Source organism: Leuciscus leuciscus, assembly GCF_965113295.1.
Source record: "Leuciscus leuciscus genome assembly, chromosome: 7".
Lineage (NCBI taxonomy): Eukaryota > Metazoa > Chordata > Actinopteri > Cypriniformes > Leuciscidae > Leuciscus > Leuciscus leuciscus.
In genome coordinates this window covers 41,249,293-41,276,745 of record NC_138731.1, presented here as the reverse complement: position 1 = coordinate 41,276,745, position 27,453 = coordinate 41,249,293, and the positions used below count along the sequence as shown (strand labels likewise).

The 27,453-nt window shown below is 37.3% G+C and overlaps 1 protein-coding gene across 6 annotated transcripts; it reads right to left on the bottom strand.

Annotated features, from left to right (window-relative positions):
* Nucleotides 1-306: 306 nt before the first annotated feature.
* On the bottom strand, nt 307-26,582 carry abcb11a (ATP-binding cassette, sub-family B (MDR/TAP), member 11a). Of its 6 annotated transcripts, none has more exons than XM_082174607.1 (30): nt 26,269-26,582; nt 24,758-24,927; nt 22,143-22,291; nt 21,074-21,140; nt 20,910-20,922; nt 19,681-19,735; nt 19,352-19,593; nt 18,856-18,940; nt 18,455-18,588; nt 18,095-18,266; nt 17,195-17,319; nt 15,948-16,122; nt 14,341-14,454; nt 14,126-14,236; nt 13,908-14,033; nt 13,249-13,452; nt 12,853-13,023; nt 12,068-12,266; nt 11,075-11,156; nt 10,868-10,988; nt 10,614-10,778; nt 8,668-8,772; nt 8,393-8,554; nt 6,908-7,111; nt 5,407-5,648; nt 4,927-5,083; nt 3,337-3,534; nt 2,189-2,395; nt 870-1,016; nt 307-756 (listed from the first exon to the last, which is right to left on the bottom strand). In XM_082174607.1, exons 4-30 carry the CDS (start codon nt 21,120-21,122, stop codon nt 556-558), a joined length of 3,966 nt encoding a protein of 1,321 aa, XP_082030733.1. In that variant the 5' UTR covers nt 21,123-21,140; nt 22,143-22,291; nt 24,758-24,927; nt 26,269-26,582; the 3' UTR covers nt 307-555. The 6 variants fall into 6 exon arrangements, with proteins under 6 accessions (XP_082030733.1, XP_082030737.1, XP_082030735.1 ...); XM_082174611.1 differs by having other exon boundaries at nt 22,143-22,240; XM_082174609.1 differs by having other exon boundaries at nt 24,758-24,880.
* Nucleotides 26,583-27,453: the final 871 nt, after the last annotated feature.

The window sequence follows — 27,453 nt, the reverse complement described above, 5'->3', positions numbered from 1 at the left end:
TTCATAAAGGTCTTTTTAATACATTACCTATGTACAAATCATAGGACAAAGCATCTGCAGAGTGACAGATAGACAGACACCAAAAAAAATTACAAATAGATCACACATGACAACAGATAACAATGACTAAGCATTAACATATCAGTGATTAAGAACATGTTATCAGTCCACTTCAACTATAGTTCAAGGACACCATATCTTCAGCTACTTAGTACATGACTGATATAGCAATGTCTAGAATAGGCAGAAACTTGACAACCTTTTAGCACAAATCAATTGTTTGCATGTCAAACATTTTAATACTACAATGCAGAGGTTGACTCATCCAGGTTGACTAACCGCACATGAAATAAGTATAATTTAAACAAAGTGAAGTTCAAGGATATTGTCATGACATAATAAAAACACACTTCTCAATAAATACATATCAATAAACACCTCAACAATTGCAATCTGTTTGAGCGTCCCGACTGGGTCAGACAAGCCAACACTGGCTCAAGTAATGGCGTGAGTTTGAGGCAGGACTATAAGTCTTGTCCAAACATAATATAATTTTTAGCTAAGAGGGGCCCCTGTCGTGACAAGTTTGTAGTAAGCTGCTTTCTTGGCCATGAGCTCCTCGTGGGTCCCTTTCTCAATGACCACACCCTGTGACATCACAGCAATGATGTCAGCGGTCTGAATGGTGGAAAGCCTGTGGGCTATGACGATACACGTGCGTCCCAGCCGAGCTTCATCCAGCGCTGCCTGAACAGTCTGAAGATTCAAAATGCGTTTTGTGCATTAAACGGTATTCAAAAATACTGACAATATAGTGAAAGTGTGTAAAAAAAGACACAGTTTGCATTCCCACATTGATATTGTTTTACCTGCTCGCTCTCAGTATCGAGTGCAGAGGTGGCTTCGTCCAGCAGAAGAATTTTAGGGTTTCTGACGATGGCTCGTGCGATCGCTATCCGCTGTTTCTGTCCGCGGGACAGCTGAGAACCTTGAGCACCGACCTGAGTTTCATATTTCTGAAAAACACAAGCAATAATTTCTACAGTTCAGCCATACTTAACACTGTAATGCCAGAGATGTGAAATAATTGGCAGAAAAATCAATGTGTTTTGTGTCAAATTTAAAATTTGATACATCAGGCTTTTATGGATCATATAGTGAGAATATGAAGCTCATACTTGGAGGAAAAAGCACCTCTATTTTATTAGGGGCCCGAACTGAGCAAAAATATGCAAATTGGTGCAGTAACTGATATTTATATGGAAAAAAAGTAAGATGAAATCTGATAGCTTGTAATATAAATCAATGAGATTTTTATGACAGTGTAACAGACTACTTACTATACATAAAATGCAAATAAATTTCACTCTATTTCACCCGATTAAAACATGTCTTAGTAAGATGATATTTAAATGCTTAGTTTTATGATCAAAGCTCTGTAGTTTTTATTGTGGGGGCAAAACATAATGCAATGCAATACAAAGATGATTGAGAGATGAACAAATAAACTTTCCTCAAAAGCCTGATGATCATATGTGATACTCACATTTTAACACGATTTATGTAAAAAAAAAAAAATCAAGTAATCCTAAATGTTAAATTGAAATATTATTAACAATATAAAAGTTATGTTTACTTTATAAAAATCATTAAGATTAAACAGCAACGATTATTAAAGATTGAACCACGACCAAGAAGGTGGATGTTTTTAGAATTAGACTAAAATGCCTTTTATTTGCTTAAAAGTATGAACCATCAATCAGACGACATGTAGTAGATTGTGTCCAACAGGCTTTTTTTCAGCAAAGTTTAGATCATGTTGGTATTTGGAGGCCTAAGAAAATAGTATGCTTTATAGGGTTAAAACAATCTTAATGCATGTTCTTGGTCTTATTGTGCAGAATTCATCAGTGCTTGCTTGTTATTCCAAATTTCATAATCATTCATCAAAATGTAATTGCCCAATCAATTTCCTATTTGTATCAATAGTGCATGACCACTGGTTAGTAAAGTATGGCTAACTGACCCTATATTTTTTTATTGTTGCATACTCTGTTTTACTTGTAAATGCATTAGATTACAGACATAAAATGGGCGAAGAACATTTCATGTCGATGTTGAGCCAAATTAAACTTGATATGTGTAGATTTAAATTGTCAGTCATGATGAAAAGGAATGCATAACTTACATCAGGAAGTGTCATCACGAAATCGTGCAGATAAGCCTTCTTAGCAGCCTCTATAATCTCCTGCATGCTCACGGTGCGAGAATTATCGCCATACTGGATATTCTCTGCGATACTGCAGTCGAACAGCACTGGCTCCTGGGAGACAATCCCAATCTGAGACCTCAGGAAGGGAACGCTGATGCTCTCAGATGGACGTCCATCGATCAACTAGGGCAATAAGAGCAAGTCATGGTTTGATTTGGGAAACATTTTTACATTTGTCAGGAAGGGAAATCATTTTACAATACTTCCTCGCTTTGAGTATGACATTTTTAAGAGATGTTTTAATAGTAGCAGCAGTTCCTTTAGTTAATGCCATGGTTATTTTAAAATAGATGTCTTCTGTTTTACTGCTTACTTCTGAATCTGGCAATAATTTTAGCAATAAATTAAAGGGGTGGTATAATCCCCTTTTCACAAGATGTAAAATAAGTCTTTGATGTCCCCAGAGTGTGTATGTGAAGTTTTAGCTCAAAATACCCCACAGATATTTTTATATAGCATGTTAAAATTGTAAATGTTTGAGGGTGAGCAAAAACGCACCATTTTGTGTCTGTTCCTTTAAATGCAAATGAGCTGCTGCTCCCGGCACAGGGGGCGGAGCTACAACAGCTTGAACTCACACAGACATGCACTGAAAATTTCAAAAACTTTTCGCCTTTAATGTTCAAACCGGATTCAGACAATGATGAAGTGACAACTTGTAGAATTCAACAGGACGTTTCTGAATGGTTAGTTGAAGAATTTATGTAGCTTATGTTTAGTTATCTTCTAGTCATTGATTAGCATATTCTGTCTTGATAATCTATAAATCGTATTCTGGGGGCGGGGTTTATGTAAATTCTTGGGTTGGTGATGTCACTAACCCGGGAGAAATGTCGTGTAGTCTCTACCAGCCGTTTGTTGTAGTCCTTAAAAATGAATTTCTTTACAAGCAAATATCTCCCTTTGCTTTGAACTTTGAGCGTTTTAACTTTGCAGATGTTGTTTATGATCAAACAGCAACATTACACAATGACTAAAGTTAAAAAAGTGAAATCATAATCAACCACCCCTTTAAGCCATTTCAGAGGAAATACATGAAATAAGCAGTAGATGTGGTTTCATACCACTTGTCCTCCATCCGGGTCGTAGAATCGCTGCAGCAGTTGAACGCTGGTGCTCTTGCCGCAGCCGCTGCTGCCCACAAAAGCGAGAGTCTGTCCTGGATGTACTGACACCTCCAGCCCCCTCAAAACCTGGGTGTCTGGCCTGCTGGGATACGTGAACCTGCACCCTTTGAATTCCACTCTGCCCTTAAAGTCATCCTGTATCGGGATGGAAGACGACAATACATTTTATAAGGCAACAAAAGAGGAGTCATCAATATTATTTTTGTTGTCCTGTCCTATAAAGACTGAACATTTTAAAGTATATCTGCTAAAAGCAAATACTGGCAACTTTTACACTAGAATGTACTGTAGATGATCTCAAAGTGAATAGACATGCACTAAAAACCACACTCCACAAACTACAATTTTTTACGGTGTCTGTAAGCAATTATTTTGGGGAATAAAATTCATAAATTGACAGATATCACTGAAATAGGTAATAATGTGTGTGTGTGTGTGTGTGTGTGTGTGTGTGTGTGTGTGTGTGTGTGTGTGTGTGTGTGTGTGTGTGTGTGTGTGTGTGTGTGTGTGTGAGAGAGACAGTATATTGGATTCATGCATTTATTCTTAAAGAGACAGCAGCCTAATAATCCTGCTGCAGTCTCTGATTTTCTTCGCCTTTTATTGTTTGATTAACATTAATGACACTCACTGCACTTGAATTAATAACTTTTATAACTTTAAATGTAAGGATTAATCTGTATTTAATTTATTCAGTGAAAATTATACAGTATTATTTTACATTTGATTCCTTATTCAATTTCTTTAATATTTCTTACCTCAATACTGTTAGACCTACCTGCAAAAACCCAAAGCACTGTTTATTTAATTTGTCTCTTTATTCTAGAATTTTATTTATTTGTTCTGCTGTTTGTAAATTGTTTATTTGTTCTTATTTTTTATTGACTGTTTACTTTTTTTGTGAATTCAATTCAACGTTTGAAATCAGGCCTGTGTTGTGTGTAAGCTATTGCGAAACAAAATTTCCTATTGTAAAAACATTAATGCACTGCATGATCAAACACCTTTAGGAGAGATAATTATAATTTTTATGAAAAATGTTTAAAAAATGACCCCTCCCTCTTCAAAAAAAACTATAAATAATTCTACATGATAAAAAGAAGGCTACAAATAGATTGATATCGGTGATCGATATCGGCAAATACTGCTTCCTGTCATCGACGATCAGTGATCGGCTCTAAAAATCCTGATCGGAGCACCCTTAGTAATGGGGGAAACTTAAAAATCTAAATCATACCTCACTAGACGTAGACCATGCAAACAGTAAGTGGTTAGTGGATCAACCCACATTTCAATCAGACAACTAGTCAGTGTGATTTGAAATATTGGCTAATTGTGAATGGCTGCCAATGGAGAAAAATGCTATTTGCCCACTGAAGGGTGTAGTTCTACTAGCAGGGGATACATAGGCCATACTAACTAGCCAAACCTTGAAAAGTTGGGTTTCGATGTCTTTAGAAGGCAAATGGTTGAATAAGGAAAATGGTAGAAGCTATAGCAGATGGGGGAAAACACATACTCTCTTACCCAACTTTGTCCTTCTGTTTTGCTGATGTTAATTTTGGGAACCCTATCCAACAGTTTGAAAATTTGGGCAGCAGCAATCTTAGCCTTGGCGTAGTCTGGTGTAAAAGATGAAGCTCTGCCGAGGGCAGTCGCGCTGGTCACGAGAGCTGAAATGACTCTGAGGAACAAACACACACACACACACACAGCATATTTTAATAACACCAAAGGCTTGATCTACTAAGTAATTCCCTTCCGTGAATAATCCTCACTGATGTTAATTTTTTTATATATGCAGTAATACAGATGTTTATTTCCATATGCATGTTACTTGAACCACAATATTTGTTTATATAAAAAAATACCAGGCATAAGAATCATTATTATTTTTTAGCATTACACCACAAATGCATTCATTTCCAATTCCATATCTGCTTTAAAGCACCATCCTACAATGCAATGTATAAAAGTTACAGATGAATGACAGCACTAAGCACTAACCTGAACACCATCATGTATGGAAGCCCTTCATTACTGACCAGATAGCCGCCGTATCTAAAAGAGGCAGCGAAGGCCATGAAAATGACACACTGGGAGAATGCGAAACAGATCCCGTAAACATGAGCTTTTTTCTTGGCCCCTTTATACGGCGTTTCTAGTTGCTCTTCATATTGAGACACAAAGTGTTTCTCTTTGGCCAAGCCGGCGATGGTCCTGATGTTGCTCAAAGCTTCACCGGACACCTGTATAAACGCAGAGTACAATTTATATGCATACGAACACACATAACACAGTAAGATTTCTTACTTTATTTTGAATTTGAATACGATGAAATGAATGACTTGTAGAAGTAAGCCAAGAACAACTCAGACTGGTTTACTGAGTCATGAGATTGTTACTAACCAATAACTTATGACTTTGAGGCTGATTGTTGCAAGGATTCATTAAAAAGAACCAGTAATTCATTTATAATCTGACTAGACTGGTTGCATATTCAAATCATGCTCTCACTGTGGCAGCAAATACCTTTTCCAAAAAATTTGAATATCATGGAAAAGTTTATTTATTTCCATAATTCCATTCAAAACGTTAAACTTCCATAGATTCAGGGCCCACAACTTAAACGATGTCAAGTATTTAGTTGTTTATTTGTACATAATTTGGGCTTCCAGCTCATAAAACCCACGAAAACAGGATTTCTAATTTTTTTTATATTACATGAAATCACACAGTAATTACAGAGTGATACCATGGTCATTGAACCAGGTTTTGGTTATTTTGGCAGTGTGGGCAGGTGCAAATCCTGCTGGAAAATGAAGTCAGCATCTCTATAAAGCTTGTCTGCTGAAGGAAGCATGAAGTGCTCTGGAAATGTCCTGGTAGACGGCTGCGTTGAGTGGACAGCACAGTGGACCAACACCAGCCGATGACATGGCTCCCCAAACCAACACAGACTGTGGAAACTTCACACTGGACTTCAAGCATCTTGGATTGTGTGCCTCTCCATTCTTCCTCCAGACTCTGGGACCTTGGTTTTCGAATGAGATGCAAAATTTGCTCTCATCAGAAAAGAGGACTTTGGTCCACTGTGCTTTATTAAATCCAGAGTCAACGCAGCCGTCTACCAGGACATTTCCAGAGCACTTCATGCTTCCTTCATTTTCCAGCAGGATTTGCACCTGCCCACACTGCCAAAATAACCAAAACCTGGTTCAATGACCATGGTATTACTGTGTGATTACTGTGTGATTTCATGTAATATTCTAATTTTTTGAAATCCTGTTTTCGTGGGTTTTATGAGCTGGAAGCCCAAATTATGTACAAATAAACAACTAAATACTTGAAATCGTTTAAGTTGTGGGCCCTGAATCTATAATCCATGGAAGTTTAACGTTTTGAATGGAATTATGGAAATAAATTAACTTTTCCATGATATTCTCATTTTTTGGAAAGGGTCTGTACATGCATGAGTACATCAGACCTTATTTAACATGACTTTTACCTGTCCAGCAGCCTCCAATGCATTTTTGTCCTCATTAGCAAATCCTGTCAACATTTTAGACTGAAAGACTCCGGAGAGGCCAATGAGAGGGAGGAAGCATGTGACCACTAGACTCAGTTTCCAGCTGAAGTAATACGCAATGATGAAGGAAGCGCCGATGTTGGTCAGTGAGTTCACAATCATGCCCATCTGTGAGCCTGTAGCCTTTGGTGAAGAGAACATTGATTAAACACCAAACACGCAATTAACCATATAATCTTAAAAGTGCATATCATACATATTTATCGTGTCATTTATCCCCCTAAGTTCTACTAGAAATGTTTGTTTTAGTGTACCATATAAAGTTCACCGATGCACCTTTAAGAAACACCTGCTTCGCATTTTAAAGCGTCATATTATGCCTTTTTTCCCCAAATTTCTTTAGAATGTAATGTTGGTGTTGAAAAGGAGCATGAAAAATTTATTATATAAATCTATATAAATGACTGGATTGCTCATGAAGTCATAAAAAGTGAAGCCACTGTGCCGCCATATTGGCATTCCCAAGTATCCCTTCACATTCTATTGATTTAATAGGAATTAATGAGAAAACATTCCTTACATTCTTACTATGCAAACGTCCTAAACATTTGAATGCCTATTGGTTTAAAGTCGGGAATTTCCCCTGCTTATTAAAAGTTACATTCATCTTTGTTACAGTAGCAAATATCAGATCAGCTGAAGGACTCACAAATCATATTTATATTGCAATGAATTATGAATACAGATTTATGCTTTGTAAGGCATTTGAGCTGACCTGTGGCTTTTTAAAGTTTTCCAAGATCTCCACGAGTCTGAAGTGGATGTTGGTCAACAAAAAGACATCAGGAAATAATACACAGGCCTCACAACTTATTCAGAGAAATTATGCTGACTGCGTATGGATTTAAAGACATGAAGCTTTATTTCCAAGTATTTATACTGTCGCTCCAAGCAAGATAATGCATGGTGGTAAACCTTTTAAACATAATATAGTGCAATTTCATAATCGGGGATTGTATGTATTGTAATATTTAATGTGTATTCTAATCAATTTCTGCTAATAATCCCAGATATATGTTCATGCTTAATATGTCCTGCATGAATGCGTGCATAAAGAGTCGGCAGTGTGCAGTAGACACACTCATCTTAACGATTTCTATATATCGCTTATCCTGCCCCGAAAAGAGATAACAAATTACAGATAACGTTCGAAGTATCAATTAATGTACATACAGTATATATATATATCTTAACTATTCATGTGCGACTGATACGCTGCAAATCGGGTGATTTTAGTTCAGTGTTTTGGTTGTAAGTCATGATGCACTTGTGGCTTCCAGTGGCTTCCAGCGTCTAGAACGCAATGACCAATCCAGTCATTTATATAGATCAGGGGCTTTTACCAGCTTTACAGCATACCAGTTTAGCAAAAAAAAGTATTTTTGGGTAACTTTTGGCACTCACCCCCTGCACCATGGATGCATCAGTGGCTAGTCTGGTAGTCAGAGCACCAGGACTGTTAAAGGGGTTGTCGAACCAGCCAACCTCTTGCTTTAACATTGCCTGAAAGCCGACCTTCCTCAGCCGACGGGTCAACAGCTCTCCTGATTTAGCAAATGAGTAGCCCTGCAATAGCATATCACAGTATCAGCGATCCGCTGTAATATCACGATACAGATTACTCATGGGATAGGATAAAATGTACATATGCAAACTTCACTAAAGAAATGTGGAAATACCTGTAAGAACTGTGAAAAGAAGCTCAGGATGCCTATGATGACAAACAAAATACAAATCCCATTTATCTGCCTCCTCTGTTCATCCAGGTCTTGGATGGAGAACGTCTGAAAAAGCATCAATGATGCTGTTAAACATTCCTGTGTTTAATAAAAGATTATACTTCTTAAAGATTTAAGGATGTGTAATATATCTGCACCACTAGCATCTTTAAACGTAATACACTTCTATTTATTAATTATTTATTTATACGAGGAATATTGTGACATCTATGACCCAGAAGAAAACTGAAGACTAGAAAGGAGGCGTTTCAGGGAGTTCAGAAACAGTGCGCGCTACTGATACAGAGAATAACTTTTGGAGTGACTTTGTGCTTTGCAACTTTGCAGGCCTTTTTCAAGCTCAAACAGCAACATTACACACTAAAGAAAGATAAAAACGTAAAAAAGCAATGTTTGAAAAGTCAGTTCTTCGTCAAAAGAATGTTAAGCATTTTAGGAAGCAGTGTTTTCGGTGGAATCAACCTTGCTTATGTTTTTCTCTTTTTATTAATCTTGCGAAAAAGAGAAAATATTTAACCATTGAAAAAAATGCTACAAGTCAAATTTTAAATCTGTACAATTTATTAAAATGTTCTGTAGGTAAAGTGAGTTGTCTTTACTTGTGGAAAACTATTGTAAAAAATGTTTTGCTAGGATGTTAGGCTTTAGATGTCATTAGACCTAGGATGTCGTTCTCAGTGGTTCCTAAGTTATTGCTTACCAGGTCAAATCAAAAGAGCTCATCACCAGGGGCCTCATTTATAAAACTTTGCGTAGGATTTGCGTCAGAAGTGGCGTACGGATGAAACATAGGACGTGCGTACGCACAGAAATATTCGGATTTATAAAACCGTGCGCACGCACATCCTACGCAGTTTTCCCTTAATAAATCACAATCAATTCTAAATGTAGCGCAGCTTTTGTGGCTTCATGTCACGCCCATAGTTGCCCATAAATAGTCCGAGTTAATATTCATCGATTGCGAAATCATGGCAAACACAGAGAGGAAAACCAAGAAACGTAACTTCACTCAATGTGAAGTAGAAATTATCGTTGGCGAGGTGGAAAAGAGGAGTAAAATGTTGTTATGAGGGCACAGTGTGGGCATTACTTCTTGCTGTCTGAAGATGCGTTCACTCCGAATCCTTCCATTTGCCACATCTTCTAAGAGCGCAAGATCAGCCATTGTGCGTCATTACCCATTGTGATGGCATCATGGCATTTTATTACCATCCATTTGATTGCATCTGACAAGCTACAGATGTGTTATGAGGATGAATTGCATAACATGCCAATATTATTGCAGAACATATTTCTTTTTGCAAATATGTGTTAATTTGCATTTCTGTTGTAATCTTCGTTTGATTTTGTTTGTTTTACACTGCAGATCGATCAAACGGGTGTTCGTGAAGGCTGTTCATTGTAAGACTTGCTTTGTGAAGTCTTCGTGTTATTTATGAGAGGCAGTATTGCCATTTCTTTTACACAACGGTCTACAGTTTCACACACTTTCGCGTGTTTCTCATTTCACCCGTTTTTGTGCGTACGCCTGGGTCAGAGTTTGCGTGAAGGACCGCACATTTTCCCGTCAAGTTTGCTTTTTATAAATACCAATTATTGCGTAGAGAGCGGCGTACCCCTTCTTTTGTGCGTACGCAACGTTTATAAATGAGGCCCTAGGTTTCTAGAAATAGCTTGGATCCTTTTTTCAAATGTACTCTACCATTCAAAAGTTTGGGATCGGAACGATTTTTTTTAATGTTTTTTAAAGTCTCTTATGCTAACCAAGGCTGCATTTATTTGAACAGCAATACAGTAATATCGTGAAAAATTTACATTTAAAACAATAGTTTTCTATTTGAATACTTTGTAATGTATTATATATAAGCTGAATTTTCAGCACTCACCCCAAGGATTTCACTGAATAAAAGAGCGTAGATGGGGTTGACCGATCCATTGATGGCAGCGCCTAAAGATCCCATCAGCATATACGGCCACTCAGGACGGTTATACTTCAGGATTCGTGCCACAGGAGCCGGTTCAATGACCTCTTCAGCATCACCTTTGCCTTTCTGCAAGACAGAGAACTTTTAAATAAATATAAAAAGACAGGGTGTTATTACATGGGCGATACTATATTCAACTATATTCAGTTCCAGACCTTGTTGTCTGCTTGAGTTTCCTCCATTTCGAAAAGGTCTGAGTGGAATTCTAACTTTCCAGAAATGGCATCCGGAATTTTGTTTGACATCTGAGAATGAGATCGCTGTCTCAAAGACCGCCTGTAGGAAAGGCATTTTAATTAAGAAAAAGAGAACATTTTGGACACTCTCCTCAAGATAATATTAAACATGAGGCGTTCACATACCTTAAGCTGCTCTGATAGCTTCCTCTGCTGAAGCTTCTTACTCTCTCAAGTCCATCCTCCTCTGGACTGGTGATCTCAGCAACTGTGTGATTCAATGTTGTGTTAGTGTTTAAAGAAACAGATCATTCATAAATTTAAATACTGTCATTCACCCTCATATCATTCAAAACCTAGTATCTTCATGCAGATATTTTCCTTTACAATTCCCAAAAAGGACAACACACCAATATGCTATATTACCTATTGCATTTCTTTAGAATAATGTACTGTAATAATATACTGTACATACAAAGTTGTGAATTTAAATAGAATATCACATAAACATTTTCAAAAGAACAAAATCATCCCTTACTGGGAATCTGGCACAAAGTATCAATAATAACAATTAAAGTTGCTGCAACCGGGGAAGCCTGTGATTTATTAATTTTTCGCCCTACATAATAGACAAAACACAATAACAAACGCTGTCATGTATCATGCATTCGGAGGCCTGATGTTTGGGAACATAATCATGTGAGACACTTCTGGTAGGTCATTATATCAAATTACTTTGATGACGGGCAAAGTTTAGCACAGGACATTTGAGATGCTGTGCAATGAGATTGGTCTGCTGGTTATCCAATCACATGATCTGTTGAGGCAAAATCACAGTGCTTTGTTGCACAGAGGAATTTATTCTGTAAATGCACTTCCATCATAGTTTCTGCACATGACCATGTCTTCTTAAATTCATACGTTTTTATGCGCATTTTGCCTTTTCCAGCGGTTTTTTTAAGCATTATCCCAAAATTTGCATAAAAATACACGGAAGGATATGATGCATGAAATTCATTGATTAAATGTTGCAAAATGTCTCCTTTCGTGTATCACAGAAAAATACTAACATGCAGGTTTGCAATGATGTGAATTGTTGCATTTTTTGGCAAGCAATTGCTTTGAGTATGCAAGCAATCTGAATTCCTGGATAAGACTCCCAAAACTCCCTGTACTCACTCTCTGGTTTATCAGTGTTTGCATCCTTTCCTTGACTCTGGAGTGTGACTAGGGTGAAGTACACTCCCTTTCTGTCCAGTAACTGGCTGTGCGTGCCTCTCTCTACAGCGCGTCCATGCTCAAAGCCCACGATCACATCGGAGTTGCGGATTGTGGACAGACGGTGTGAGATGCTGATAGTCGTTCTTCCCTGTCGAGCCTAAAAAAATGTCACTGAATGAGTGTGTGCAACAACAAATACATGGAAATATATAAAGGTGTGGTTGCTATGTTGTTCTGGGTGGTTGCTAGGGTGTTGCTTAGTGCTTTAGGTGTTCTAATTGGTTGCTGGGTTCTTGAGGTGTTCTAAGTGGTTGCTAGGGTGTTGCTGGGTGCTTGTTAAAGTGTACTGAGTGGTTGACAGGGTGTTGCTTAGTGCTTAAGGTGATCTAATTGGTTGCTAGGGTGTTGCTGGGCGCTTACAGTGTTCTAAGTGATTTGCTGGGTGGTTGCTAGGGAGTTGCTGGGTGTTTGTTAAGGTGTTCTAAGTGGTGCTAGGGTGTTGCTGGGCACTTAAGGAGTTCCAAGTGATTTGCTGGGTCGTTGCTAGGGAGTTGCTGGGGCTTCTTAATGTGTTCTAAATAGTGGTTTTGCTTATGATTGTCAGCTACAGGAAATCCATTCATCCACTCAGTTAGAGGAGATATACATTAGCAAGTCAGGGCAGGATGAGTTTGGTGGATGTAGCTTGAAAACTGTAGAAGTTGTTAAATTTGGTCTCAGTTTAAGGATGTTATAAAACTCACCTTATCCAAGGCCTCCTGTACGGTAGCCTCACTCTCATTATCCAGCGCTGACGTGGCCATGTCTAACAGGAGGATTCTGGGATTCCTGACCAGCGCTCGAGCAATGGCAATTCTCTGTTTCTGTCCTCCACTCATTTGTCCACCACCCTCGCCGACCAGTGTGTCAAATTTCTGCACAAAACGACAGTGTCATAAAACTTATTTAGTTTGTTTATGCAAAGCTAATATATAAAAAATATATTTTAATTGAGAATTGTTTTTTTTTTTTTTTAGGTTTAAAACTCTAGGAAAAAAAACAATAAATTGCCATTTATTGTCATCATGCACTTCCTCTGTTACTTTGTGTATTTTATCAGTAAGGTAATGCATGTACAGATCTTGTACAGTAATTGGCACCTGAGGAAGATCCATGATGAAGTTGTAAGCATTGGCCTGTTTGGCGGCTTCTATAATCTCTTCCATGGTGACTCCACGTCGGCCATATCGGATGTTCTCAGTGATCGTAGTGGCAAACAGAACAGGCTCTTGTTCCACTATTCCAATAAGGGAGCGCAACCACTGGATATTCAGACTTCTGATGTCATGACCATCCAGGGTCACCTAAAAATGACAACAATAAATGCTGACACAAAACCAAATTTTCAACACTAGATTTTAGATTTACTGCATTAAACTGGCATTTCATCTTAGTTCTTTTAAAAACTAAGATGAAATGAGATATTTCTTTTTGCATTATTCATTTTATTTATTCATTGGAAATAATTGATGAGCTGCAAAATTCTTTAAGGAGTCTGAACTAGTGTTTTTATGGTTAAGTAAAACTAAAACTATTAAAAAATTACAGTAATTGAAATAAAATATAAATATTAGATGAAAAATTACTAAAACTGAAATAATAATAATAATAATAATAATAATAATACAACAACTGACAAAAATCACATAAACTGACTAAAACTCAAACTAAAATTAAAATGAAAACCGAAAATATAAAAACAAAAGCTAATAATAATATAAAAATAATACCAAAATAACACTGATTTGAACTACTGTACCATTCCTTCTTTTGGATCGTAGAACCTCTGGATGAGTTGGATCGTTGTGCTCTTTCCTGATCCACTGGGTCCAACAAATGCAGTAGTCTCGCCAGATTTGACCACAACATTCAAATTATACAATATCTGAACACAAGACAAGGTCAGTCAATACTGGATATAATTTAACTGTTTAATGCAAATATTATGGTAGAATAAATGCTAAAGACATAACCCACTTTGACTTCAGGACGGGAGGGATAGTTGAAGTGAACGCTATGGAATTCAATGTCACCTTTAACTTTGTCTAACGTATGACCTTCTTCTGAGAAGCAATCGATTTCTGGTTCCTGTACGGGAACAGGATGTGACAGTGATTAATCTTTCCCTGAAGCTGAAAGAATTAAATTCATTGATTTTTGTGAGAAGAACTGTGAGTGTGTGTTATTCTCACCCTGTCAATAGTGTCAAATATAATCTTGGCTGCGGCCCGACCAGAGGCAAACGCCTCAAGACAAGGAGAGGCCTGGCCCAGATTCATGGCACCCATAAGAACACCAAAGAAGACCTGTGGAGAATAAAAACATTCTCTATCATTCTTTTCTTTTCTTTAATTTCTTTTTATACATTTTTATTTTATTATTTTTACCTTTATTTATGATTATTTTAAATCACTTTTATGTAAAGTATTTTGAATTACCATATGAATAAACTTACCTTGCCTAAATAAACTGGAAAAATGTCAGAACAATAATCAATGTTCTATAAAATGACTGGTCAAAAAATAAAATGAAATTGTAGAATAAAGTGTTGCCTTATTTTTTTATTAGTGTCCTTGTTACACGTTAAATTACTGTAGTAATAACAGTAAATTATGCATAGTTGCGTAATAACTAACCCTAAACCAACCCCTAACCCTAACTCTGTACAGTAGTTAATTCTTATTATATAGTACTTAAATGCATAATTACACTGTAACACAGACATCTTAAAATAAAGTGTAACCAAAAGAATAAATATAATATACTATAAAATATCATATAATTTCAACAATGCAATAAAGAAACGAAATAAAAATTGCCATAATTTATTTAGCCCATTGTAAGGTTTTCATTCTGTTTTACAGACTTTTAGGGGCCGTTTACACTCAACGTTTCAACTAAAAACGTTTTAGGCCGTTCATTTACACGACAGCTGCATTTTGAGGGCCTGAAAATGCAAACTTTTGAAAACGATACCAATATTGTCCCTGTCTAAACTACAAAAACACAAATTTGGGAAAATGGTGACATCATGCACATAACATGTTCAGTCTATTAGGGCGTGTAGTGTTTCTTTACAAAGTGACATCGCCATCTACTGGCCTGGCAGCAGAATACAGCGTTTCTAGTCATTTTCGCGGATCCGTGTGAACGGGGATCATTTTGACAACGTTGTCATCTTTACGCAAAAAATTAAAAACGTTTCCGTTTTTAGTACACTGTTGTTATGTAAACGTAAACGTAAAAGTTATTACCTTATGTGTTCTGTTCCTGTTTCCTTTTTTCCCCTCATTTGGGAATGTTTCTATGGATACCAATTATGTTCATCACCTGTTTCTAGTTGAGTTGTGCATTATCTTGTGCATATTTAAGCCCTGAGTTTTGTTCAGTTCATTGGCCTGTATTGTCTTTGAGTGTAAACCAAAGCTGTTAACGTTTATCATATCTTATGGATTATCTTCATTGTTTTGTTTATTAATAGTTTAATCGGCTAATATTAAGATCCACCTCTCCCTGCTTCTCCATCATCTTTGTCTGCCTTGCCAAACATAACACCTATGTCATTCCAAAACTTTAATGTTTTCTATGCAACACAAAATGTTTACTTTTGATACGACAGTCACAATGACCTCGTTTCATAAGCTCCACATAAGACAAAAATAGTAGTCCATATGACTTGTGCACTATATTCCAACTCTTCTGAAGTCATATAATAGCCTTGTCTGAGGTAAAGACCAAAATTTAAGTTGTAAAGTTTCTTCAGAATTTCTCCTTATGTGTTCACACTTGTAAGTCATACCTGAACGAGGCCTCCGGGTGTGAGCTCCTTGGTTTCAATGACCAGTTTTGAGCCGTACCAAAAAGCCAGAGCGTAGCATAGGAATATGATGCACCAGAGGTAGCCCTGAAACACACCGATGATCGCTCCCTTCTTGATACCCCACACCTGGGCCTCGATGAGGTTCTTGTCATACCTGTGGAAAAAACACCCAGAAAAGTGTCAAGACTTTATCATTCATAATCAATTGTATGCAAATTGACTAAACAATAATAAATCTTAGATTGATGAGCTATGATATTAAATGCTTTTTCTTTCTTTTTTTGCACAAGTTGAAAGAAATTAACTGGTAACACTTTATACTAAGGTCTCGTTAGTTATTAACATTAACACATTATTAGTTCATGTTAACTCCTTGATGGAATTTTCCAACTTTCCGTGTTTTCAGTTCCTATTACACATCTTCTGAAAGAGTACTGAATCTCCGGATCAAAACACAAGTGAAAAAAAGCAGAAACAAGCGATATCATGTAAGCAGATGCATTATGTAAAATAGTTATCTTGTTACGCAGCACGTTTGAGCTTCTGTAAGAACCAATGAGGTTCGTTCTCTTGTTACGCAGCACGTTTGAGCTTCTGTAAGAACCAATGAGGTTCCTTCTCTTGTTACGCAGCACGTTTGAGCTTCTGTAAGAACCAATGAGGTTCATTCTCGTGTGTTAAGCAGGTCCGGTTGAGCTTCTGTTTATTTCAATTCAATTCAATTCAACTTTATTCCGGACTCGTGGTCCAATATAGATACAAGACACACACACCAAATCAAATGTAATAAATTTAATATTTATGTTCGCTGATCAATGTTTATATGTGAATAAAAGCCTAAATGAAATCTGTTCAACATATAAAGCGATCGATTCTCTTGATAAAATTTGGACTAAACTGCTCAATTCATGGATTCGTTTTATGAACTTTTTGAAGCGTCGAAGTGGTAGTTGTGTAGCTGTCAATGGAGGGACAGAAATGTCTCAGATTTCATTAAAAAGATCTTCATTTGTGTTCTGAAGATGAATGAAAGTCTTACGGGTTTTGGAGGGTGAGTAATTGATGACAGAATCACCATCCCTTTTACTATTTCAACCCCTTAATTTCAAGCATAATACACATAATTTCAGATAGATGAAAGTGCAATGCTTTCTGATTGTATATACTGTTTCACTTTGAGTATCCAGAAGTGAGGGTTACACTGACAGAGAGAGGGCATGCTGTACCTCTCTGCCTCTTTGTGCTCTCCTCCAAAGGCAGCCACCGTTCTGATGGAGGAAAGGACTTCATCGGCCACCGCTCCGGCTTTAGCATAGGCCTTCAATTCACGACCCGTCAGCCTCGCCACAGCCTTCACATCGATAAAACACTTTGATTATTTTACAACACTCTCAGATTAGAAAAAAATCTGATGGGAAGATCAAAACTATACAGCTGACAAAAACACAAAAAAACTCTTTTGAATGACGATTGCCATGAGATTTCTCCCATTTGTTTTTCGACATTTACAAAACCAGTCAAAAGTTTGGAATAATTAAGGTGTTTTAATGCTTATACTCACCAATATGCTGCTCAAGAAACTTTTCTTATTATTATTATCATTGTTAAAACAGTTTTTGCTGCTTAATTTTTGGGGGAAACTGAACAAAATTAATACTTTTATCCCGCAAGGATGCATTAAATTGAGCAAAAGTCATAGTAAAGACATTTACGTTACAAAAGTTCTTTTTAACTTTCTATTTATCAAAGAATCCTGAGAAAAAAATCGGTTTTCCACCAAAAAAATTTCAACAATTGATAATAATAATAATAATAGATGATTAATATTTTTTTTATCATGTGACACTGAAGACTGGAGTAATGAGTAGCTTTGCATCACATGTATATTATAAATATATTACAATAGGAAACAGTTATTTTAAATTGTATAACATTTCACAATATAACAATTTTTACTGTATTTTTCTTCAAGAGACTTTTCTCAAAAGCACCACATTTTTGACCGGTAGCATACATTTGGCAGACGCATTTATCCAAAGTGACTTACATTGCATTCAAGGTACTGTACATTGAATTCTACAAGTGGTTCATCTCCTTCGTATTAAACTATCTGTGGTGATACCAACCATTGCCATGAGTCCTGCAGCCAGTCCAATGAGAGGACTCACTGCTATCACCACCAGCGTCAGCTTCCATCCGCCAATGAATCCCACCATGAAACCAAATATAAATGTTGAGATCCTCTCGATGAAGATGGACACCTGGTCTGCTATAGCGTTGTTGATTTTGTTAATGTCACTACATGAAAGAAGAAGTCACAAACATGCTAAATGAAACAATTGTTTTAAAAATCGGTTTATCGTCCACAGAAACCTCTGATCACTCTTCAAGATGCACGTTTGGAGGTTTTGATATTTAACACCATGGCAGATTCATGAACATAGCTAACAATAGTGTAAGATAGCACAGAAAGACTTGAATATTACTCAGATATTCTCGTGTTCAGCTCCCCGACGGAGTTGCAGTCGAACCAGCCGATCTCCATGCGCATTATCTTCCTGAAGTACATTTTTCGGATGCGTTGGATCTGTCTGGCGGCGGCAGAAACCCAGAGAGCGATCTGAAACCAGAGTGAATAACCTTGAATACTGTCAATTCACAAACTTTCTTTTTGAGGTTCTCCTGCAGACCTGCAGCACTACTGAGATGAATGGATGTGTATTAGGACCCTGATTGCATCTCTTATACTAGATAGACATTAATATTGGGTCAGTTCCTTGAAGTGCATTCATCTAGATGGTAGTAAAAGTCCTTGAAGTGCATTCATCTAGATGCATTCATCTTGATGGTGCATTCATCTAGATACAGTAAAAATGTTTTCTTGTACCTGAAAGTAACTCAGGATAAGGACTCCAGCTCCAATTCCAACATAGTAAAATGCAAACTTGGTCATCTCAGCCTCAATATCCACACTGTAGAGAGAGAGCATTTACAATACACTGTATTACTGTATAATGCAATTATGTATAATGTATCATTTGATTATGTATTACATCTGTGCATTCAACAAATGCATATGCAAAGTGACACATTTTACAATGTTTGTACCATCCTGTATGTATTGTATATACACAGTATATACTGTGTATAGCCTCTCCAAAAATTAAACCCTATACCTTTAACAGCCAACTAATACTCTAATGAGAGCTAGTTAACATGTAATAGCAAAGTTACTTATAGTTAGTAGAATGTCCAGAGTGGACTAAATCCTTGGCTCTTGCACAGAACAATACATTTCCCTCTAGTAGGTTCTAGTAGAAAGGCTGTCGTGAGGACAGAATCATGTGTATGCCTCAAACGGTGTCCTGAACATCTTCACTCACCCACAGTGTGTGGTGGTGTTGTCCGGCCGCTCGACCACAGACCCGTTCAGCCAGGTAATGGTGTTATTGATGCAGGCTTTGTTGGGGTCGGTCAGTTCTTGAACCTCGAGCTCATACTCCACAAAGGTGTTGGTCATCATGCCATACACCAGCAGCATGAGAGGGGACGCGGCGCCGTGGACCAGAGAGCACACGCTTCCCACCGCCATCATCACGCCTTCCTTCCATGTGGCAAAGCGGAACTGGGCAGAGGTCACAAACAGTGATATGCGTGAGAAAAGTCAAGAATTAGATCAGTCTGAACCGCAGAATCATATCGAGACACTCACCAGCTGAAAGAATCCAACGGTCAGAGCTTTCTCTTTTGTTTCGTCGCTGCCCTTCCTTCAAACACAAAGAATTCAGATACTTTTTTGTACCTGAAAATTTATTTTCATGCACAACCTTTATGAGGGCATTAATACAAATGCACAGTAAAAAACAAAATATATATATATATATATAATTCAATTGAATCAATTGATTCATTAATCAATACCAAGTATCTGTGCAAATAATTATGTAAATAATGCACAATAAATTGTATTTTCAGACACACTGTTATTCTGTCAATGGGAGTTTTGGAGTTGCTGGGATTTTTTTTAGTTTTCTAATTTTAGTTTTTCTCTTCCCCTTTTCATCGAGAACCACTTTATATTATCAACCCACTTAACAACTACACATATCTAAAGCACTAATCCAATCAATAAAATATTAAGAAATGTTTCTCATAAATGGTAGCATTCTTGTTATATCATGCATAAATAATGTGTAGCAAATTAGCTCTAAAGAAATATTAATAATCAATAATAACTTGTTATAATTGATTATGAATATTTGGATCAGTTAATAGAATTAACTTAATGTTGTAAATTAATATTACAATCAATTAACCTGTTTGTCCCATGAACACTCAGTCTTAATTGTTTATTACTTCTAAGAAATGTACATTTCTGGGGTATGGGAAATGTCTTTCTTACTTTACAGTACTGCTAAGAGCAAGCAGTCAAAATCTATGATTAGGGACTCCAGTATATGAGCTTGAGACACGGGACAACTTTACGTTTGACATGAACAAGATTTTATAACTAGACTAAACTTAACCCAAAAGAGTTTAAAAGAGTAAAGCCAAACCACGTAAAAGGAAAATCATGAGATGGGAAAATTAGATACATGTTTATACATTTCTGAAGTGGTTATATATAGAATATAATAGACTATATAGGATTAAAAGGGTTTATTTCTCCTTCTCAGCAAGAATTAAGTGAGATTCACAACTCTCTGCAAATTCCTTTTGGGGTCGTAAAAAGTCTTATCAGTCTTTATGTGTCCATGTAACAGGACACCGGCTTCATTTGGGATGTTAGTTTTTGGGGGAAGTTTCATAGATCTTTGTTGGGAGAGTGAGTTTGCTGGATTACTCATTAAAAATAATTCATAATTTGTGTGTGTCTGATCCAGATCTGGTCCAGATGCTACATATGGATCAATTTAGGTCAATAAATAACAAAATACTCACTTGAGATCAGCATCTGTTTTGTAAGAAAAGTGTGTAATAGAAAATTAGTTGCACTGAGTAAAACATCAAAAACGAATTCGTTTTTTCTTAATTGTTATGTACATTTAATTGCAGATATTGCGCAATTAAAATTAGACATGCATGCAGTGCACTACAGTTCTTACCTTTATCAGCATTGTATGATGTTGTGTTTTTACTTTTATTCTTCTTCATTCTTCAGTTTGGCTGGATCTGGAATGTGATTTTACAGAGGAATAACTTTAGCTATTTTCAACCTCTCAACAGCATCAAATAACGTCTCCTTATGACAAAACACAACATTTAGTCTTATCTGTAATACATTTCAGAGGAGAACTGAAGAGGTGGTAATGCTGAACTCTTTTTTTCCCCTTTCATTACTTTTGTGTGTTGAACTACAGAGAACTTCTATGCTATTATTAACCTGACACTTCATATTGATTATATAACAGAGCTAATTACTGAATATTAAGAGATCTGAACTGATTATGTCTGATGAATTAGTACAGGAAAATTAAAAACATTACTGCACCATGGAAAAATAAATTCATAAATAATTAGAAATACAAAAATGAGACAACTGTTGAAATCCAGATTTAGAAGAAAAGGTTCTATACAGAACTCTGTCAGGTGAACATTTTAGGAGTTATTTTATGGATTTAGTTTTAATGAATTCATTTCGTTTTAATAAAAAAAAAAATTTAATTGGAAGAATTAAGCATACTAGAAAAAATTAAATAACCCATTAAACATGAAAGTATTATACAATAATTCAAGAACAGAGTTCTATATAGAACACCACTGAACCTTTTTTCTAAGAGTGGTTAAATTACAAAGCAGCGTAATGTCAACAGCAGCTCATATCGTTTTGTTTTGCAAGAATTTGATAAGAAAAATTCATAACAATTCATATTAAAAATCTCATATTTGAGATTTCAAACTGTATAAGACACTGCCGGGATCTCTCCTGAAACTCTACTGACATCTTTGTCTTCGGGAAAAAAACAAATGTGAAATGCAGGCGACTAAAGCAGAAGTCAATCTCACTGCCAACTACTGAAACATCAAAAATATCTAATTTTGTTTCTTTTCTATTTCCAAATAGACTTCATGAAACATTTCAAATGCCCAGCAGTAACACTGCTCAATCAAATAATTTAAACTGTTATAGTCTCTTTTTTTGTAATGGAGAAAGCGAGACAGACTGGTTCATACCTGTTGTGCTGATCTGCTCTCAGTGGCGATTCTCCCATGTCAGAGGGGCTCTTCTTCTATCAGTGCAGTCAGTCACACCTCCAACACTATCTATTAGACTGATAAGACATTACCTGATCTCAGCCCGGCAAGGTCAAGGTGTGCACAGTCTGTTCTCCAAACAGAGATTTGAGCGATGGTGATGTGTTGGGGAGGGGGGAGGGTTAAAAGTGTTAATGAGTTGCCAATATGATTTTTTTCCTGATATTGGTCACATTTATTAATCACTGATCAAATCACATTGAGATTTACTGCTGATTATTAACGTCATCTCACAGACAACAGTAATAAATTGGGTTGAATGACCGTTGGGTTGTTGGTTTATTAAGACAAGCATATAAGGTTGGGCTTGCAATATTGGGTGGTACTCCTCACGCCGTAAGCACGTGTCCATCAGTGGAGGGAGGGGGTTTGGGAGGAGGATGAGGAGAGGCTGGAGAACGACAGAACACAGGAGGAGCCAGTGTAACGGAGGCCAGCTTGTAGTCGCTGTGCGAGTAAAACCTCACTTCCCTGATCTCAAGAGGGGCTCTAGCGACTGACGACCACGCCGGAGACCCGGGTTTGAGGCCCGCACAGAGCGGGGTGAGTAGGACCTGGGTAAGGGGTTACATTGGTGCTGTGGACCCGGATGGGACTGAGGTTTAGGGGGGAGAGTGTAACGGAGACTAGCTAGTAGTCGTTTTGCGAGTAAAACCTCACTTCCCTGATCTCAAGAGACTGACGCTAGAGGCTGAGGCTGCAGACTTTAGCTTGCTTATTAGAGCGCCTGACTCCTACGCAAGAGTCCTGAGTTCAAGGCCCGAACAGAGCGGGGAGATTAGGACCTGGGTGAGGAGTTACACCAGAAGAGGGGAACACAACGGCAGAACTGGCGGAAGGAGGAGCCAAGGTAGAGCCCTGATGGTCTTCCTGGAGCCTGGGCTGGAGCAGGACGAGGTGGAGACCCAAGCGAAACTCCAAGGACAATGGCCCAGGGCAACATCATAGGCCTGGAGGGCCGAGGCAACGTTGTCAACTCAGGTGATCATGGTGGAGGCGGGGGCCTGGCAGAACTGGGCAACACCAGAGGGAGCGAGGACCAAGGTGAAACCAAAGGGAAGGAGGAACCCGGTGGAGCCGGAGGGGAAGAAGACTGAGGCACAGCCGGAGGTCCGGAAGTCTGCAACGAAACCAGGATGACGAGAGACAAAGGTGTAGCTGGAGGGACGAGGGAGCCCGGTGGATCCTGAGTGATGGTGGACCACTGTGGATCTGAGGGAGCGCAGAGCCAAGGCGAAACCGAAGGACTGACAGGTCGAGGTGGAGATATAGGGGTTTAGATATCTGATTCACAGAGCCATGCCGGAGGTGAAGGAGCCCGAAGCGAAGCCTTGTAGGAGTTTGCAGGAGTCAGCGGTGATGGTGGTGCCAGGAGCTGTGAGGCACCAACGGGACAGGCGAATCATCCAGAATCATAGCTGGCTTGACCAGAGAAGAGAGTTCAAGGGTGAGGAAGAGGATGGGAGTTGGCTCCGCTATAAAATGGACCGCTCAAACAGCACTGTCTCCGTGATGGACCTGCCGATATTCTCCGGCCTAGGGATGGATGTGACAACTGGCAATGGCTCTGGGACAAACCCTTTGGCTAGCTATGACTCTGTGATTGGAAGGGGGCTCACACTCGTGGTCCGTGGCAGGTTTTCTCCTGTTGTCCAGGACTCTCCAGTCTGGGATGACAAGCCCTGTCTGGACCGAACAGGGAGACGGCTGCCAAAGGTGTTGAATGTCCCGGGGAGTCTGAGTTGATGGCATCGTCCTCCATAACTCCCACGGAGATGGAGGATCTGCAAACCCGTAAGGTACAGTCCACAAACTCGGCAAAGGGACGGTCCTCCTCCCTCATCAGCAGCATCTGTCCAAGAATGTCATCTATTCCGCTCCAAAAAAGTTTAAGAGCGTTGTAGATATCCATAAACTCAGGCCCATTCAATTTTACTCATTTTGAGGGTCAGTTATTCTGTCACAGTCGTATGGTTGAATACAACACGAAGAAGTCAGGAATTCACTCAAATAGTCTTTAATCCACTAACATAATTACACAGGAGAATGCACACGTTTACCACATGCACGCAATGACAATGACAAGGAACAGAACAAAACAAAGTTCTTATTAGCTGAGTTACATAAACACAATGATCGACAGCTGAACATAATCAGTAACTAAGGAGACTAACTAGGAAACAATCAAGGCTAAACTGAACTGAAGCGCAAGAAACAAACACATAGGAAAGAAAAGACAACTAAACAAAACAACATACTGACAGGTGTGATGATAGAATTTTTTTTGTTTTGTTGTTCATGTCACTTAAAAAAATAAAAAAAGTTATATAATGTACCATTTGGTTCCAGTGTCATAATAATAATCAGTAGTTATTTTGAATAATGTTCCCCCTTATCTACAATTGCATTAATAAATGCATCATGTACGATCATAAATGGTGATAGTTTAATAACCTAGCGGTCATTCAACCCTTTCGGTGACATGTTGTTTAAAAAACATATAAATGATCAATAACTGATTACAAATATCATACTTATCCCCACTATCTGAATCCAGTTGAAACATGTATGCTGTGTTTTGGGTCTGTTTTCCCTGTGTCAGTCATTTGGCCCAGTTTCCCAGAGTGTCTGATTATGTATTCCGTTCACCTGGTGTTCTATTAATTAATTAACTTGTTAGTCCCTTTGTATTTATCATGTATTCCTCATGGATTTAGAAATGACAATACACACACAAACAAAAGTGTCAGGCAAGGTAAAAAGTACTAGTTACTAATTACATCTTCTAGTAATTAGATTACTGTACAAACTACTCTCTCTAAAAGTATTGCATAACTAATTACTTTCTAAATCAACCTCAACTGGTTAAACAATAGACAAGGGATATGAAACTGCTCTTTAAATTACAAATAAATAGTACAATACATAAATTATTCTTGAACTGACCAAAGTATTTAAAGGGAGATGGTTACATTAAAATTTATCATCAGATGTACATTTTTATGTTAAGTCCACAGATAGTTTTATATAGAATTGTTCTGTAGGTGAGTCTATACAGTATGTAATGAATTTACATTACAAGTAACTTTAATTAAATTACAGAAAAATTCAAATCAATCCTTTACTTTAATTAAATTACAGTGTAACTTAGTACTGAGTTACACACAACACTGTGTACATTATTACTATTTCTATTGACATTTTAAGAGCCTTTAGGGCAAATTTATGATATTAATCAAATGTATGGTCTACGTCAATCCTTATCGAAACTGTACATTTACAAAACCTCTGAAAGTAAAATATCTGAAAATATATCATAAGGATGATAAAATAAAATTTGGATTTGATTTTACATCTGGTGGCCAACATGCTAACTAACAAGTAAAAATAGCATAAAATCATATCAAGCAAACAAATATGGCATGCATTTGCGAGCTAATAAAAGCGTTACAAATGGGTTGAAAACCCATAAAACAGGCTTCATACAGTATATTTGGAAACAGCTAGTCTATGTGTCTTTAGGAATATGATGTTACGGACTCAAATCATTAAATCAATTAGCTAAATAAATTAAATGCTGTTAAAATCACATGTATCATCTTGTGGTATAGTGTGTAAAATCAGGTCAGTGACCGGGCGGTGAATAACTACAAGGTATTTTTTGACCTGTGATAAATCACTTATTACTTATTAATCAGTTTTACATACAAGCTGGTGTCGTTGTTTGCAATATTCTGCCATAAAGTTACATCTTGCAACTTTCCCACTCTCCATTGTCATTTGAACATCAGGTATCAATCCTTGTCATTAAGATATGCATTCTCAATTCAATCCTGAATGGCACTCAACCCTGTCTCCGCATTCAAATGTATGAAGTAAGATTAACAGTGTGTGAATAAGCCAGGTTTTAAATGCAAGACCCAGTTTTTATGTATCAGCTCCATCTCTTTATGTGGTCTTAATGGGTCCTTGGCCTGAAAAGGGTTAAATTCATCGAGTCTTGATGTTTATTATACTTCCAGAAAGAGATTGACAAGATATTTACCTGTTCATACACAGAACTCGATCCGCTGTCAGCATATTTTTGGGTTGTCAGTCCTAGTATGAATGTAGCCAATGTCCTACTTTTCTGAGCAATCTTGAAACTACTTTTTAAGCAACACTTCTCTTGTCGTCTCTTCAGGATCAAACGCTTAATTTACTTTGTCTGAATAACAGCATCTGCCAAAAGAGTCATTTGAAAATCCCTCAAATAGGAAGTGTCCAGCAGCTCTGGAGCTTTTTTAACTGCAGCATTAACAATAGCACAAGTGATTCCTGCGCACTGTAAAAACACAGTTTCAAAGAAGTCTGCGGATGTTTCCTGTGTTTGGGAATGGTCTGTTTACACGATCCTAAACACAGGAAACTACTTCTTTAGAAACTGATCTCAGGACCTGGGTTGTTATCAACTAAAACTATTAAATATCATTGTTAACTAAGTTAAAATAAAATACAATATAAATATTAGATGGAAACTTAAATTAAACAAATTAGTTGGTAACTACTTGGAAAAAGTCTAAGTTAAAGAACTAAAACTGAAAAAAAAGCAACTAAATTGGAACTATAAAAATTGCATTGACAAAATGCATTCAACATAATTATTCAAACAAACGGAAAAAAAAAAGAAAGAAAAAAAAAGCTCATTCAAAATATTAATAAATACTATAACAGGAGATAAATAATACTAAAATAACAGTTTGGACTGGAACAGCTCCAAATAATTTTTTTTTTTTTTCTGTAACACTTTACAATAAGGTCTCATTCATTAACATTAATGAATGCATTAACTAACATGAACTACAATGTGTCACGTAACGCAGACACTGGAGAGGAAGATGAAGGTGAACAGTGAGTTTATTGACAATAATGGGGCAGTGATGAAATGAGCAGGGAGCTTTGAGTCCAAATGATGATCTTGAGGGAGACACAGAGGAACGGAAGACACTGGAGAAAGATCGATCGCTGGAGACAGGGAGAATAGTCCACTATGTGTAATCGAGACCGGACCATGAGCTGGGGTGAAGTGTGTGTAAGTGTGTATATAAGTTCATGTCAGTTCACAGTGCATTAACTAATGTTAACAGATACAACATTTGATTTTAAAAATATATTGTAAATTATTTAAATTGTAAATTATTGTAAATTATTATTTATATTGTAATTATTGTAAATTAGTACATGTTAACTT

Excerpts from the sequence above, each read along its gene's own strand:
- abcb11a (XM_082174607.1), bottom strand. The coding sequence starts at position 21,122 with ATGAAGAAGAATAAAAGTAAAAACACAACATCATACAATGCTGATAAA. Across the intron at positions 16,123-17,194 it reads GAGCACAAAGAGGCAGAGAG|GTATGACAAGAACCTCATCG; the intron begins GTACAGCATGCC and ends TTTTTTCCACAG. Across the intron at positions 14,034-14,125 it reads CCTCCCGTCCTGAAGTCAAA|ATATTGTATAATTTGAATGT; the intron begins GTGGGTTATGTC and ends TCTTGTGTTCAG.